A 13,375-nucleotide genomic window follows, 5' to 3' on the forward strand; every position below is an offset into this window, starting at 1 on the left:
TTGCAGTATTTCAGAGTATCTCTTAATTTTCACATCATCTGACAAGTCACCACGGTGTAAAATACTGCTAATCTCCCCATCCAGACGCTGTATTACACTCTGGTGTATGTTAGGTGTAGGTGTAACAGTCTGACTTAGCTTGTTGAGTTTGTGTTTGGGCACCAAGTACATTTTCTCCACATGATCCATTATTTGTTAAAAAGTAGACTTGTTATTAAAGGAATTGCAAATCCCAATAGTGGTCCTATGAACCCTCCTGTTTGGTTCACTAAGCGCTTCTTTTTCTTTATGGGCAAGGACCTATCACTTACCGTATCTTCTTTATAGCTCTACGCCACTTTTTTTGTATATTTTTCTGCCACTTTTTTAGAGGTATTCTCCCTTTCAAGATATTCAGAGTGATTTCCCCTATGGCGGATATTAAATCCTCGCCCCCATGTCGCAATATAGATTTTCTAGCTGGCTTTAACCAGGGTTTTTAAAAGTGCCCAATTACGCCTTAATCTCTCAGATGTCTTGACACTACTATGTACAGCACATTGAATGTGCAACAGGAGGGATTTCTTTTGAATTTACACAGCAGGTAAAGATGGGGGAAAGAAGCCTGATCTTAAACGATACTGCTCGGGGGTGTTTGCCCTTAAATCAACCATAAGGTTCTTTTCAACCATAAAGGTTCTTTTGTAGCATCCTCAAAAGCTTCTAAAAAGAAATGGGCAATTTATCACGTGGATTATTGAAATGAACCATGTACTTGGTATTTAAATTCATGGTTCTACTCATTTTACCCTGACAAAATATATTTTGCACTAAATATAATATACTTAGATTCCTGTGATTTATATATTTGGCAAATGCTTTTTCTATTTCATTATTCTCGCTAGCGCTCTCCATGAGATCATCAACAATGGTCAAATTTACCTTGTCAGGTGTAAACAGATCATCCTCTATAAGGGTGCATTCCCACATGGCGTATTCTGCTGCGTATTTGCTGCGTATTTGCTGCGTATTTGGTGCTGCGTATTTTCCTACCCATTGACTTCAACAGGGAAAATAAAATACGCAGCAGCAAATACGCAGCAAATACGCTGTGTGGGAACGTACCCTAAATGTATGTGGTAGTCCTTCTATAAACCTAATGTTAGGAAAAGAACGAGACAGGTCATCATACAGTTTTTGCCAAAACGCATAAAACCAAACAATATTGTCGGGCTTGTGTGTTAACCCCTTAAGGACTCAGCCCCTTTTGGCCTTAAAGGGGTACTCCGGTGGTCAACGTGTTTTTCCCGTTTTTGACTTACCCTATTTGTTTTGTTTAATTTCTATTCTTGTTGTTTAGCCTACTCTATTTCCGTTCTTTGTTTTCTTTTTATCCCCCACTTTGTTTTCCTATCTTTGCTTCTATTTCCTGCTTCTTGCTGTGCTGAAAACTACAAATCCCAGCATGCCACATGCCTTGCTGGTTTGGGGTGGCTCCTTTTTGTTTGTTTGTTCCGCCCTTTACCCATCCTACTATTTTCCCGGGTCAGCCCCCTTATACACAGCACACTAATATAATCAGCCTTGGTTGGGATACACTGTCATACACACACAAAAGGGACTACAACTCCCAGCATGTGTCATTCAGGAGTCAAAACCTGTGCAGAGGGAAAACTTGCCCAGTTGCCCATAGCAACCAATCAGCTTGCTGTTTTCATTTTTATGAAGGCCTGTGAAAAATGAAAGAAGCAATCTCATAGGTTGCTATGGGCAACTGGGCAAGTTTTCCTCTGCACAGGTTTTGATAAATCTCCCCCATAGAGATCATTCCCAGTATGAGATTTATTCCCCTGCAGTCCATACATCCCCAGCCCGTGCACCTTCTCATCCTCCCCTTCAGATAACACTTATCTTCTCTGTGTTCCTTCTCCTGTGCAGACCTACATCTTCAGAATACAGAGCAGGGGGAGGGGAGGTGAGGAGCTGTGTACTCAGCTGGATGAGATGAGGGGGCGTGGCTTATTCCTCTCATGCAGACAAAGAAAAAAAAAGTGCTGTGACATCTTGTCCACAACAGACTCAGAACTGTGGACAACAGTAAAAGAAAACCCTCTGAACTACAGAACTTCCTGCCCAACAAACAGGTAAGAAAAACACATACACGCTGCCAAAACACATAACACATGTATATTGCAAAAAAACTAAACTTACAAAGAAGATGCCATATAGTCAAAAAAATTAACCACCGGAGTACCCCTTTAACCACCTGAGTACCCCTCCTCGCCTTCAAAAAATTATAACTTTTATATTTTCATCCACAGACTAGGTTGTTTGGCGCAACCAAAAAAATACTATTTGTGTGGGAAAATTAAAAAGAAAACTGCAATTTAGCAAATTTTGGAAGGTTTTGTTTTCACGCCGTACAATTTATTGTAATAATGACATGTGTTCTTTATTCTTTGGGTCAATACAATTAAAATGATACCATGATAACATACTTTTCTATTACTGTTGCGCTGAAAAAAAATCGCAAACTTTTTAACCAAAATAGTACATTTAAAATCCCCTATTTAGAAGACCTATAACTTTTTCATTTTTCCATATAAGCGGCGGTATGAGGGCTCTTTTTTTGTGCTATGATCTTTAATTTTTATTGATACCATATTTGCATAAATAAAACTTTTAATACATTTTTTATAATTTTTTTGGGAATAAAATATTCTAAAAAGCAGCAACGTTCTCGCCGTTCACTGTACGGTATCATAAACATTATATTTTAATAGTTCGGATATTTATGCACGTGGCGATACCAAATATGTTTATAAAATTTTTTTATTACACTTTTTGGGGGTGAAATGGGGAAAATGGGACAATTTACATTTTTATTGGGGGAGGGAATTTTTCACATTTATTTTAACTTTTTTTTTTTTTTACTTGTTTTACTTTTATTTATTTATTTTTTTACACTTTAATAGTTCCCATAGGGGATTAATTATAGCAATCATTTGATTGCTAATACTGTTCAGTGCTAGGCATAGGACATAGCACTGATCAGTATGATCAGTCATCTTCTGCTCTGGTCTGCTCGATCTCATACCAGAGCAGAAGACCCGTGGAAGGCAGCGAAGGCAGGTGACGAGATCTCTGTCTGCCGTTCTGGATGATGGGATCACCGTGGCAGCGCTGCGGGCGATCCAATCATCCATTTTAGTGACCGCACTGTTGCAGATGCCGTGATCTGTATTGATTATGGCCTCAGAGGGGAAATGGCAGACATCCGCGCGATCGTGGATGTCCGCCATTACTGGCGGATCCCTGGCTGCTATCAGCAGCCGGGACCTGCCGCGCATGATCCAAGCATCGCTACGATGCTCGCGGTTATGTATAGGACGTAAATGTACGTCCTGGTGCGTTAAGTACCACAGTACATTTACATCCTGCATTGTTAAGGGGTTAAATAAGTAGCACTATTTAACAGCGGCTCTTTTACAAAATAACTCTTTCCAGAATTGGAGGGGCCTGCTAAAATACATGAAAAAGGATGTTGTAACCTCGTGTCCACGATATTAATAGATGACTGGTATCGGTGTCACTGTCTTATACGCGCTGTGTTTAATTGCGCTCTTGAGTTTCGCGCAGACCGTCGGGTTCACTGATCCTGAGATTCTTAAAAAGGGGTGCTAGCTCGTCTGAAAAATAGAGATGTAATGACGTGATAAAAGCACTAGAAGCAAAGGATCTTTGCGTCTTGCGCAGCGGTCTTGTTTCAACACCTAGCTACGTTTTTGGGTCTCAGAGGAGGATTTACGGGGATAGTCCAAAACTAAATCCTTTAGGCTATCAAAATTAATAACCTGTGTGTTTGCAACATTTAGTGTTATACCCTTCACCTTTAAGACTGTTTTACCTGTATTGAGTTTGTAGCCATAGGTTTTTGGTCTGGCTGAGACAAATTCTGTGATGTGTGAGTCATCGGAAATTTCACTGGTTAATTCCACCAAACAATCGCCTAAAGGCAGATTAAAGTCACCCTCGCGATGCACAAAAATGACAGAATCTGTGTCATGATAAAGGCATCTCTCATGAAATCTGTCAAGAAGTGAGTACAGTTCTAGTCTGGCATAAGCTGTTGTGTTTCTGTTGACTGTGTGATGGCCTTTTGTGTATTTCCAGTTCACTTCAGTCAGTTCAGGCTGTTATCGCGCCGAGGTGCTTCGTCAGGCCAGTTAAAAGCATGGCCTGATGAAGCGCCTCGGCGCAATAACGGCCTGTCGCCAGACAATACCCCCGCGTCCTCACCACCTGCCCCCCTGTACACTGTATCCCGCATTTTCTAATGAACAATAAAGAAGCTATTATTAGCAAGTTCTGGGTGAGTGCTCCGTTCTTCTACTGAATACAACATTACAGCATTGAATGAGCGAGGTGAATTTATTTACAAAGGAAATGTTGTACCCAGATCTAACATGGTGGACTTGGTGAGAAATACAACTCAGAGTCATAGTCTGCTAAAAAAACTAGATACCCCCTGGATTGGATACATTTATGCATGCCATGGCTGAGCTGAATATACCATCTACTGTGGTTGCTAATTCGACTACTAGAGAGGCGCTGGATGGTTTAAAAATGCATTTGAACAGCTCCTCTGGAACCCTAAATGCAGAATCCTTCCAATACAAACTTCTCCGGCTGGTATAACACAAGGAAGCCTGCTTCCTAAAAAAAAGAACTGTGCCTTTATTACAAGCTGCTTGGTTATCCCTGTAAATAAATATATGATATTAATGTAATTATACTCTACGATGTACTAGCGTCTTATGAATGTTATTCAATGACTGTATCAAAATCTAAAATGCATTTAACCTTGCACTTATCTTTTATAAAAAATATTTTGATATATGTTCCAATAACTATGTAAAATGTATTTATCCCTATAAATGTAAAAACAATTCTAAAGGAGATTTATCAAGCTCCCTAGTAGATATTTTTTTGCATTTTTTTAAACTTTTCTATACATGCTGCGACTTTTTTATTTTTGCTTATTTCAAAACACATTTCTGAAATCTGCTCACGTAGTAATTTTTTTTTTTTACTTTGCAGTGGTCATGTATTGAAAAATAAAGTCGCATCTCCATTTAAAAGTCGCATATGTATTCCAGATCCAACCTGGCTTACAGAAAGTGCATACGTCCACAGAAAATTAAACACCCACTTTAACAACAGTTTTTGTTCTGCATCATGAAACAGAGCTACTACATTAAAGAAGATATCCAGTGGTGAAAAACTTATCCGCCCGCGATCTCCTGTACGGGATAGGGGATACGTTTTTCACCACTGGACTACCCCTTTAATGTTAATGTTAATTATAGAAAAAAAAATTATATAACTAATAACTCTATTAATTTTAAGGTTGAAAATACACACTGCACACCTTGTTAATTTTAGGACATGTACATGTTGGCGTACCCACCACATTTTAAAATTAATGTTATGTTAAAATAGAATAAGGCACAAAATAATTGTATAAGAATTTTTACAGACTACGTAAATGTGCCTGTTGGTCCTGCTCTGTCTTCCTTCCTGACATAAACTCCAGCCTCAGCGCAGCGCCTCCGCCTACCAATGTCACAAAAGAATGGCTCAAAATCAAACAAAATAGCCTCCAGAGTACGGATATTCATGGTGCAGCATGTTTTTAATATTTTTCTGAGGAGGGTGGATGGGTTGTTGCGGCACAGTTGGAGTGCAGCTATTTAGTTCCAGGCAGGCCAGTCAGGGTGTCACCTGATGCGGTATGCACCCCCTCCCCCGTCACTCTCTAGCAACATTACTGGTAATAAAGGGTAGATAAAGAACTTTGGCTATTAACATAAGGGGAAACTTTTCTGCTTTAAAAAATGCTTTTGCAAGCGGGTTTCCCGGGTTTTGCTTACATGCGATTTATTCATCAAGGTTGTGCGACTATTTGATAAATAGGTCGCATATAAGCAAAAGTAAGTAAAAAAAAAATTGTCATGTATAAGCCATACGTTTGAAAAGAATGATAAATCTCCTTCTATATGAAACATGTTTGAATATATGATTACTTCTATTTATAAAGCTTTATTAAATGATACATTACTGTTTGCTTTACTATAAGGCATTCTGCTGCGCGGGCTAAGTTGTCGAGACATGTTTACATATTATCTGGGGGGGGGGGGGGGCACTATAAACATTCACTTTCATTTAGGAAACTACATGAGTGAATGTAAGAGAGAGGGATTTGCCCTAGGCTGGAATTCCACTTGTTTTTTTTGGGGAGAAAAACGCCAAGAAAAACGCCAATTCTGCCGCATGGTGTTTTTTCGGCCAAAAAACGCTGCGGCCAGATGTTAGCTGTGAATCAATGAGAAATCACAAAATTCTTATTCCTTTTGGTGTTTTTCACTTTGGCGTTTTTTAATCCTTTTGGCGTTTTTTCACTCTTTTTTGGTGTTTTTCTGATTGTTGGTAATCGCAGCATGTTGAGCCACTGCGATTTTTTTTGTCAAAATCATGGCGCTTTTCTCCCATAAAAGTCTATGGGAGGGAAAGAATGCCAAGAAAAACAATGTGTGGGTTTTAACTTTGGCGTTTTTGCAGGCGGTTTTCATTCTTTTTTGGACTTTAGCGATCCAAAAAAGTGATGGAGATACCTTTTTTTTAATAAAATTTCGTAGGGTACCATTAAAAAAATAAATACAAATACAGTAGTGAAGGAAAAAATTGTATCTAACGAAATGTATCTTTTTTTATAACAATATTTTTATTACTTTTTAAACAGGGATCAATTTATGTTTTTTAGGTAGTACTACTAGGTAGTACTACTACTCCCAGCATGGAACACACTGTTCCATGATGGGAGTAGTAGTACCTGTACTAATAGACAGATCGCCCATTGCGATCCTCCTGTATAATGTATAGATGCGGGCGGCCGCTCATCTATGGTCCCCTGCACGGCCGTATATATACATCTATTCATATTTCCCACAGAGAGCTGTGATTGGTCAGATGGTTCCAGCCAATCACAGCTCTCTGTGGGATATATGAATATGTGTATATACTGCCGTGCTGGGGACCATAGAAGTGCGGCAGTATCTATACATTATACAGGAGGATCACAGCGGGTGTCAGTTGTGGCATTCGCTGTGATGTTTCCTTAACTGGAGGTACTACTGCTCCCAACATGGAGCACACTCTGCTTCATGCTGGGAGCTGTAGTACCTGCATTAATAGACAGATCGCAGCGGGTGTCAGAAGTTACACTCGCTGCGATCTGTCTATTAATGCAGGTACTACAGCTCCCAGCATGGAGCAGAGTGTGCTCCATGTTGGGAGTAGTAGTACTTGCAGTTAAGGAAAGATCACAGTGGGTATCACTACTGACACCCGCTGTGATCGTCTTGTCTATAGCAGAGATGCATAGCGGCATTCTCCTGCGCTCGCATCTTCTCACTATACTCTGGCCGGCCACTCACTCAGAGCTGTGATTGGCTGCAACCATCCGGCCAATAACAGCTCTGGGCAAAAAATATGAATGATGTTCTATTCACATCACTGGCCAGAGTACAGAGCAGAGATGCAAGCGCTGTATAGAGCCGCATCTCTGCTATATTATGAACGATCGCATCGGGTGTCAGGACTGACACCCGGGGCGATATGTTATAGAACAGGTACTACTACTCCCTACTACTGTTCCATGCTGGGAGTAGTAGTACTACCTAAAAAATGTAAAAAATAGAGAAAAAAAAGTGAAACACCCACACTTTATTAAAAAAATAATAAACATTTTGTTATAAAATATATACATTTCGTTTTATTAAAAAAAATTTCCATCACTGCTGCATCCTTTTTTATTTTTATTTTTTGGTACCCAACAAATTTTGGGTACCAAAAAAACCTGCCAAGGTGCAATTTCCACACAAAAGAAAAAATGCAAGAAAAAAATTAGTTTTTTTTTAATCCCAAAAAAACACAGCATAAAAAACCAAGTGGAATCCTAGCCCTAGAGAGGCTCTGTGGCTCTGTTAGAAAAGGGGGCATGGGCGGATTGACGAAAGGTATCCCTTCTATACTACTGTGGCATCCTGACTCCCCCATAAGGCAGATGTCAATTCTGTAGTTCACAGGTGGATAAGCCACCTCCAGAGAGGTCTGGAAACAGTTTATGCCCCCTCCTCTATAGTGAGAACATATGCAGACTTGGCTTAGGCTAAGTTTCTCCTTGTTTTTTTGTTCTGCATTTTTTTGTTCGAAAATAACGCCTGAAAAAACGCAAGTGCAATTTTCTGCGTCTGGCGTTTTTTTCTGGTGTTTTTTCTGGTGTTTTATCATATGTGTGAAAATTGCATTTTTGGCCTCTTTCGCGTTTTTGTTTTGGTACCCAAATTTTGTTGGGTACCAAAAGGAAAAACAAAAAAAGGGTGCAGTAATGGTGGAAAAAAAATTATTTAACTTTATATTTTTTATAACAAAATTTAAATACATTTTTAATAAAGTGTGTATGTGTGTTTCACTTTTTTTCCTCTCTTTTTTTTTTTTTTTAGGTAGTACTACTACTCCCAGCATGGAACATGATGGGAGTAGTAGTACCTGTACTAATAGACATATCGACTGATGCGATCATCCATAATATAGCAGAGATGCGGAGCGGCTCTATACAGCGCTCACATCTCTGCTCTGTACTCTGGCCAGTGATGTGAATAGAACATCACTCATTCATATTTTCCACCCAGAGTGGGGATTGGCCGGATAGTGGCAGCCAATCACAGCTCTCAGAGGGAAATATGAATGAGTGATGTTCTATTCATATCACTGGGCGGAGTACAGAGCAGAGATGCGAGCGCTGTATGGAGCCGCTCCACATCTTTGCAATAGATAGGACGATCACAGCGGATTTCAGGAGTGACACCCGCTGTGATCTTTTCTTAACTGCAGATACTACTACTCCCATCATGGAGCACGCTCTGTTCCATGTTGGGAGCTGTAGTACCTGCAGTTAAGGAAAGATCACAGCGGATGTCACTTCTGACACCCACTGTGATCCTCCTGTATAATGTATAGATGCGGCCGGCTGCTCTTCTATGGTCCCCTGCACTGACGTATATTTACACCTATTCATATTTCCCACAGAGAGTTGTGACTGGCTGGAACTATCTGGCCAATCACAGCTCTATGCAGGAAATATGAATAGGTGTATATATACAGCAGTGCAGGGGACCATAGAAGAGCAGCCGACCGCATCTATACATTATACAGGAGGATCACAACGGAACCCGGGGCGATCTGTCAATTAGTACAGGTACTATTACTCCCATTATGAAACAGTGTGTGTTCAATGCTGGGAGTAGTAGTACCACCTAAAAAATAAAGAATAAAAAGTGAAAAACACACACACACTACATTTTTATTATTATCGGCTATATTTTTTAGTGCCCTGCCCGCCCACATGAATTGATCCCTGTTTAAAAATGAATAAAAATGTTGTTATAAAAAAGATAAATTTCGTTAAATACAATTTTTTCCATCACTACTATATATTTTTTTTATAATTTTTTTTAAATGGTACCCTACAAAATTTTATTAAAAAAGGTATCTCCATCACTTTTTTGGATCCCTAAAGTCCAAAAGAGAATAGAAACCGCCTGATAAAACACCAATGTTAAAACCCACATGGCGATTTTTACTCCCATAGACTTCTATGGGAGAAAAACGCCACGATTTCAGGGGAAAAAAACGCCAGTGGCTCAACATGCTGTGATTTTGCAAAACGAAAAACGAGTGAAAAAAATCTCCAAGAGGATAAAAAAAAGCCGAACTGAAAAACACCAAGTGGAAAAAGAATTTTGCAATTTCTCATTGATTTACAGCTAACATCTGGCCGCATCTTGGCTGAAAAAACGCCATGCGTCAGAATTGGCCTTTTTCTTGGCATTTAAAAAAATAAATAAAATAAAACAGGTAGAAACTTAGCCTGAGCCTGGATGTGTATGATGAGACTGTGAGAGATTGCTATGAGTTTACAAAGACTTGATAATATAATCTTTTTACATGTGAACTTGGGAGAAAAAACAAACAAAAGCAAGAGCAGATTGACAAAATTATTTTAAGCCTTGGTTTAATCCATCGTATACATCTTGTCTTCTTTTCTGGATTGGCTATAAAAAAAAAAAATAAAAAAAATATTAGATGACAATATATGGCCCAGTCATTTATGTTCCCATTGAATAAGTGATTTCTGATGGATCAGTTGGAACATGATTGTTCCCCATCCATTTCAAACAGTATATCCACAGTGAGGAGGATTTGTACGGTGAGTGCTCTTACACAGCTTACTATATCATGCAGAGAGTTGTGTAGAACGGCAACATGAAGCTCAAGAGCCGCTCCATACAACTCTTCCTCACTGTAGTCATGGTAATGATGAGGAAAAGATGTCTAAAAACAGCAGTAGATAGATGATCAAGGTTATCCACTGGGGTTTTCCAAGATTAAAATAACAGCAACACTCATATCCACAGTTTGTGTGTTGTATTGCAGCTCTGTTCCATTGATTGGAACTGAGCTGTAATACCACACACAACCTAAAGAAAGATGTGGCGCTGTTTTTAGAAAAGAGCATTTATATTTTTCTAACCTCGGATAACCTCTTTTATTGCATGAAGAAAGCAAAAAGACCTATTGTTCATTGAGAATGTACTAAAAGTGGCCCTAAACATGGTCTTTTCTAATTCTGGACAACAATATTATGTATATTAAGCCAACCCAAGGTCATCCCCATGATATCCCGCCAGACATGCTAATGCCCCCCCCTCTTCTATTTACCTCATAATCAGGATTGGGAACAGGTGGGGGACGTTCTTTGTTTCCTGTGTGATGAAAAAACGATCATAGTATTTACTCGCAGCAAGCAGAAAAGAGATTTACAGACAGCCTTTTGTGCTTTATCACGTGCGTACCTTTATTGCGAGCTCCTTTACTATATCCACTCTCTCTGACTTGACCAGGTTTTCTCTTGCAGAACATATACACAATAAGACAAACTCCTATTGTGATCAGGCAATCGGCAATCACAAAAATAACCAACATCGCAACAGTGACCTCAGTGCAGGTTTCACATACTGCAACAAAAAGTAAAAAATACATTTAGATGTGGGTTTATATACATTACTATATGCAGCACAAGAAGAAGGGATTTACACTGAGACAAGAAATTCTGCAGACTATTTAGCATAAATTAAAAATGGAGGACAGATTGTTCATAGTATAAGATACACGTTTAAAATAATCGACAGGAGCCATGGTTCCAGTGTGAAACTGGGGTATACTAAACACCAGAGAACTGAAACGATTGAAGACAGGCTCATGAACTTTATTGGTATGATCCTATGGTACTGATATGCTATTGATAGGTGCTCCTAATAGACAGGCATAGGGCTGTGTAAGGTTGCATTCACACCACGTTTTTGCAATGCAGTTCCCGCATCAGGTTTTTGATGAAAAACGGATTCCTCAAAACCTGACTAAACTGTATCAAAACGTGTGTACAAATTTCAACCTGTATACAGTTAAAAACCGTATACGGTTTGAAAAATGATGTCCGGTTGCATCCGTTTTGTAAGAAAAAAACGTATACGTTTTTAACTTTTCATTCCGTTTTTAATAAAGTTTCACTTGTTTGACTGAAATTCCAAGAAAAATAACTGTGCAAAGTCAAAACCCGTATGATGAAAACCGTATGAAACCGTACGCACACACGGTTCTGTACAGTTCCCATTGACTCCCATGTTAAAAAAAAACGTATACTGTTTAATACAGTTTTTCACCCGGAACAAAAAACGTGGTAGACTACAGTTTTGGGTACGGAAAAAAAAAAAAACTGACAAAACCGTACAGGATGCAAAACGGACACAACCTGATGCATCTTTTGGCATACGGTTTTCAATGGAGAGTCAATGCATACAATTTTCAATACGGTTCTGTACGGTTTTCGCATTGAAAAACGTGGTGTGAATGCACCCTTATTCAGTCCTAACACTCTTAGTTCATCCTCAAATTGTAGCTTTCCCATGGGCTGTGGTGGGGATTGCTGAATTATAGTTAGAGGGTAAGTTGGGATCATGTAGGGATCACTGGATACCAGAGCTCACTAATACAAGGTACCAAAGACCAATAATAATAATAATAATAATAATAATAATAATAATAATAATAATAATAATGCTGGGCACATTGGATATTTGATTTTACAGGCTGTCTTTTTTTTTAATTAAAGATTTTGCATAAATATAAATTCTTTAGGAGGATTTTCATGCAAAAACACTATAAAAAAACGCCTATTTTGCGGGCATCTTTTCTGCGAAAAAACGCCGCGTCCAGATGTTAGCTGCAAGTCAATAGTAAACTGCAAAATGCCAGATCCACTTGTCGTTTTTCAGTTTGGCTTTTTTTTTTTTATTCTTTTGGTCTTTTTCAGCTATTTTGGGCTCAGAGGCTGGTTTTCCAAAATGCCCGACAAAACCTAGTTTGGCGTTTTTAGAACAGAAATCGTGGTGCTTTCCTCCCATAGAAGTCTATGGGAGAGCAAAAATGCCAAGAAAAACGTCATGTTGGTTTTAACTTTGGCGTTTTTGCAGGCGGTTTTTATTCTATTTGGATCCAAAAAAAGTGATGGAGATACCGTTTTTATTAAAATTTTGTAGGGTACCATTAAAAAAAAAAAAAAAAAAAAAAGATACAGTAGTGATGGAAAAAATTGTATTTAACGAAATGTATCTTTTTTATAACAACATTTTTATTCATTTTTAAACAGGGATCAATTTATGTGGGCGGGCAGTGCAATAAAAATGTAGTCGACAATAATAAAAATGTTTTTTAGGTAGTACTACCACACCCACACACTGTTCCATGATGGGAGTAGTAGTACCTGTACTAATTGACAGATCTCCCCGGGTCCGTTGCGATCCTCCTGTATAATGTATAGATGTGGCCGGCCGCTCTTCTATGGTCCCCTGCACTGCCGTATATATGCACCTATTCATATTTCCCGCAGAGCTGTGATTGGCCAGATGGTTCCAGCCAATCACAACTCTCTGTGGGAAATATGAATATGTGTACATATACGTCAGTGCAGGGGACCATAGAAGAGCAGCCACCCGTATCTATACATTATACAGGAGGAGGATCACAGCGGGTGTCTGGAGTGACACTCGCTGTGATCTGTCTATTAATGCAGGTACTACAACTCCCAGCATGGAGAAGAGTGTGCTCCATGTTGGGAGCTGAAGTACCCGAAGTTAAGAAAAGATCACAGTGGGTATCACTCCTGACATCCGCTGTGATCGTCCTTTCTATTGCAGAGATGCGGAGCGGCTTTCTC

The 13,375-nt window shown here is 39.1% G+C and overlaps 1 protein-coding gene across 3 annotated transcripts in view; it reads right to left on the minus strand.

Moving 5' to 3' along the window:
• LOC130293729 (T-cell surface glycoprotein CD3 epsilon chain) overlaps positions 1-13,375 on the minus strand; it is a 48,430-nt gene that overhangs the window by 3,138 nt on the left and 31,917 nt on the right. For 2 of the 3 annotated variants that reach the window (XM_056542763.1, XM_056542761.1), the window contains exons 5-7: positions 10,956-11,117; positions 10,822-10,865; positions 9,376-10,154 (exon numbers count right to left, since the gene is read on the minus strand). In XM_056542763.1, coding sequence (XP_056398738.1) covers positions 10,098-10,154; positions 10,822-10,865; positions 10,956-11,117 — 263 coding nt within the window. In that variant the 3' untranslated portion in view covers positions 9,376-10,097. Of the gene's footprint in view, positions 1-9,375; positions 10,155-10,821; positions 10,866-10,955; positions 11,118-13,375 lie in introns of those variants that run through there. The other variant, XM_056542764.1, reaches the window with a different exon arrangement.

The sequence above is a fragment of the Hyla sarda genome, chromosome 10 (genome assembly GCF_029499605.1).
Source record: "Hyla sarda isolate aHylSar1 chromosome 10, aHylSar1.hap1, whole genome shotgun sequence".
Taxonomy (NCBI): Eukaryota; Metazoa; Chordata; class Amphibia; order Anura; family Hylidae; genus Hyla; species Hyla sarda.